Source organism: Poecilia latipinna, unplaced genomic scaffold (genome assembly GCF_001443285.1).
Source record: "Poecilia latipinna isolate Pla-1442-1.1 unplaced genomic scaffold, P_latipinna-1.0 Scaffold120, whole genome shotgun sequence".
NCBI classification, from domain to species: Eukaryota; Metazoa; Chordata; class Actinopteri; order Cyprinodontiformes; family Poeciliidae; genus Poecilia; species Poecilia latipinna.
In genome coordinates this window covers 1-2,460 of record NW_015112736.1, presented here as the reverse complement: position 1 = coordinate 2,460, position 2,460 = coordinate 1, and the positions used below count along the sequence as shown (strand labels likewise).

The following is a 2,460-nucleotide window of genomic DNA, read 5'->3' as shown; positions in this document are numbered from 1 at the left end:
TTTTTTCGTTTTTCCAAAAGGGTTTCTTTTTTAAAAAAGCCACTCCCCAAAATTTTTTTCCCCCCCCCCCCCCTTTTTTTTGTGAACATAAAGCAAGATCATTATGCGATTAAAGGGGCAGGAGAATTGGATTTTGGTAGCAGATTTGCAAACAGTACAGTCAGCACTGGAAAAGAGAGATATAACCAAAAGACAGATAACGGTAGAGGAGAGATGATTGGGTTGAGAGGAATGAAGTGAGTAGTCTCCTGAAGAAAATCAATAAGATCAACTTTGCCTTGAATCTCAATGCGGAAGGTTTTGATCTCTAGCCCTGATTATTTTTGGGAATAACGGAATTATGTGCGTGGATGCAGAACATAATCTTGAAAGAGCCCAGAGTCTCACAAGGTTACTAATCAAAGTTTCATTAGGTATATATACACCTGGACCGCACACAAATTGAATAATAATTCCCAGTATATTTGATCGTTTGTGTTGTATGCTGTGTGCATTAAACATACCGATAGACATCAACAATCGATTTTACTTTAAATGCAGGCATGAAGCAAATGGAAAATAAAACCATAGAATCGAGGGAAAAACAGGAAACCCTGACACTGCAGACTAACCGCAATGCTGGACTAGATAGAGCTTTTTTAACGCCATTAAAACGAAGCAGGTTTTCCATTACTATAAATAATACAGAGATAGTATCCAACTAATGTTAATACATGTATTCTTACCCATTTCTCTTCGGTGAAACATACACATCGACCGTTCTCCCCCCTGATATGCTGCAGACAGCGTGTTTTTCCGGGTTCTGCAATTTAGCCCCGCCTCTTAAAGGAAACAAACCAATAGTGTAAAAACAAACAATATGATTGACGGAGTTAGAAAGGAAATTAACCAATAGCGTCACGCAGTTCAGAGACAGCAGTACAATACAGAAAATGAGCGTTGATTTGCTGGGATCGATCAGTATTTGTTCCGTATTTGCATAAAGTAACACAATTAATATAGTTCACACAAAATATGTTGCGTGAATTGTAACATAAGTCATACAAGTTTTGGATTTAAAATAAGGGAAACATTCCGCAGCTTGCTGCGAGCCGTCCCACAGCCCAACATAAGCCCAACATCGCCTTACGTTTTAAGACAGATTTCCAAGAAATCTGCCTCAGTCAAACTACAAGTAGGTGTTCAATCTGATAGACCTACATTTGAAATAATGTGGACATTTTATGTAATTATAGACCCCAAAACACAAAAAGAGAATTTTTTGTTTTACATCTTTACCAACTTTATCTATATGATATAGTTCCCTTCAGTCATATCAGGCAGAAAATGCATTGTATTTCAACATGAAATGGGCCTTAAGCCCTGTATTTTTAGAACTGACATGATGCCGGCTCCGCCCCCATGCGGAAATTGAGAAAATGCCTAATGCGTAATTTTGCCAACCGCGAAAAACCATCGAAGAAGAACTCAAGGCATTACCCGAGACATTTTTTGAGTCATTTATGCCTTGTCAGCCAACACTGAGACAAAGACAACAGGCAAGAAAATTCTCCGAGTCTTTCATCAGGTCTGCAAGGTTATTTGCGGGAAACTACTGAACAATCAGTTTTGCAGCCAGAGGAAGACCGAGGAGCACAAATGTAGTGTGAAAGCTGTGTTGGACGCATCTTGCGTACAAAACGGGTGAGTAATGACTTAAATAATACTGGCTTGTGAAAATTTGCCTTTAGGAAAACGCTTAAAAAAATAAGCAGTAGCATAAAACGATGTTTAGATATCAATACAGCAGTTACTGCAGCTTGCTGCCATAGAGCTTTGTATCAACTCAAGTATAACTACTTTCCCTTATTGATCTTTGATTTAACTATTAATAAGTACTGTTATGACAAAAATTGGATATTTACAAACAGCTATCTTTATACAAATGAATATGGTAGTTTCCACCGATTATAGTTTCATTCAAGTGGACTTGAGGTTGACTGCAGGCCTTGAGCTGTTTCTTGCAATGTTTCAGACTCCTTTTGGGTTTTGAAATGTAATAAATTGTATTCTGCCCTCTACATGCTCTGGGTCAGGGGTGCTCAAGTCCAGTCCTCGAGAGCTACCATCCTGCAACTTTCAGATGCGTCCTTGCTCCAACACACCTGGATCAAATGAATGGCTTATTACCAGGCCTGTTCAGAGCTGAATGACTGCTGGTGAAGGAATTCAGCCATTTGATCATGGTCTGCAGGACGGTAGCTCTGGAGGACTGGACTTGAGCACACCTGCTCTGAGTAATGGCTGCCGGGATTGCATGTTCCCCACTGATGACGTTTGACCATAATTAGGCCCGAGCAGCTAAGCGCTGCGAGAGCCTATTGAAACTGTACTGTTTATTATTATTTTTATCTTCCCAAATGAATTGGCTTTTTGGGGGCTTTCTCATATTCAAAAACTCACCAAACTTGGCGGGGGCAT

General features: G+C 39.7%; 1 protein-coding gene across 2 annotated transcripts in view; it reads right to left on the bottom strand.

Annotated features, from left to right (window-relative positions):
• pex2 (peroxisomal biogenesis factor 2) overlaps window positions 1–808 on the bottom strand; it is a 16,648-nt gene extending 15,840 nt beyond the window's left edge. The window contains exon 1 of one of the 2 annotated variants that reach the window (XM_015028312.1): window positions 726–808. In XM_015028312.1, the coding sequence (XP_014883798.1) occupies window positions 726–753 (28 nt within the window). In that variant the 5' untranslated portion in view covers window positions 754–808. The remainder of the gene's footprint in view (window positions 1–725) is intronic. The other variant, XM_015028313.1, reaches the window with a different exon arrangement.
• Window positions 809–2,460: the final 1,652 nt, after the last annotated feature.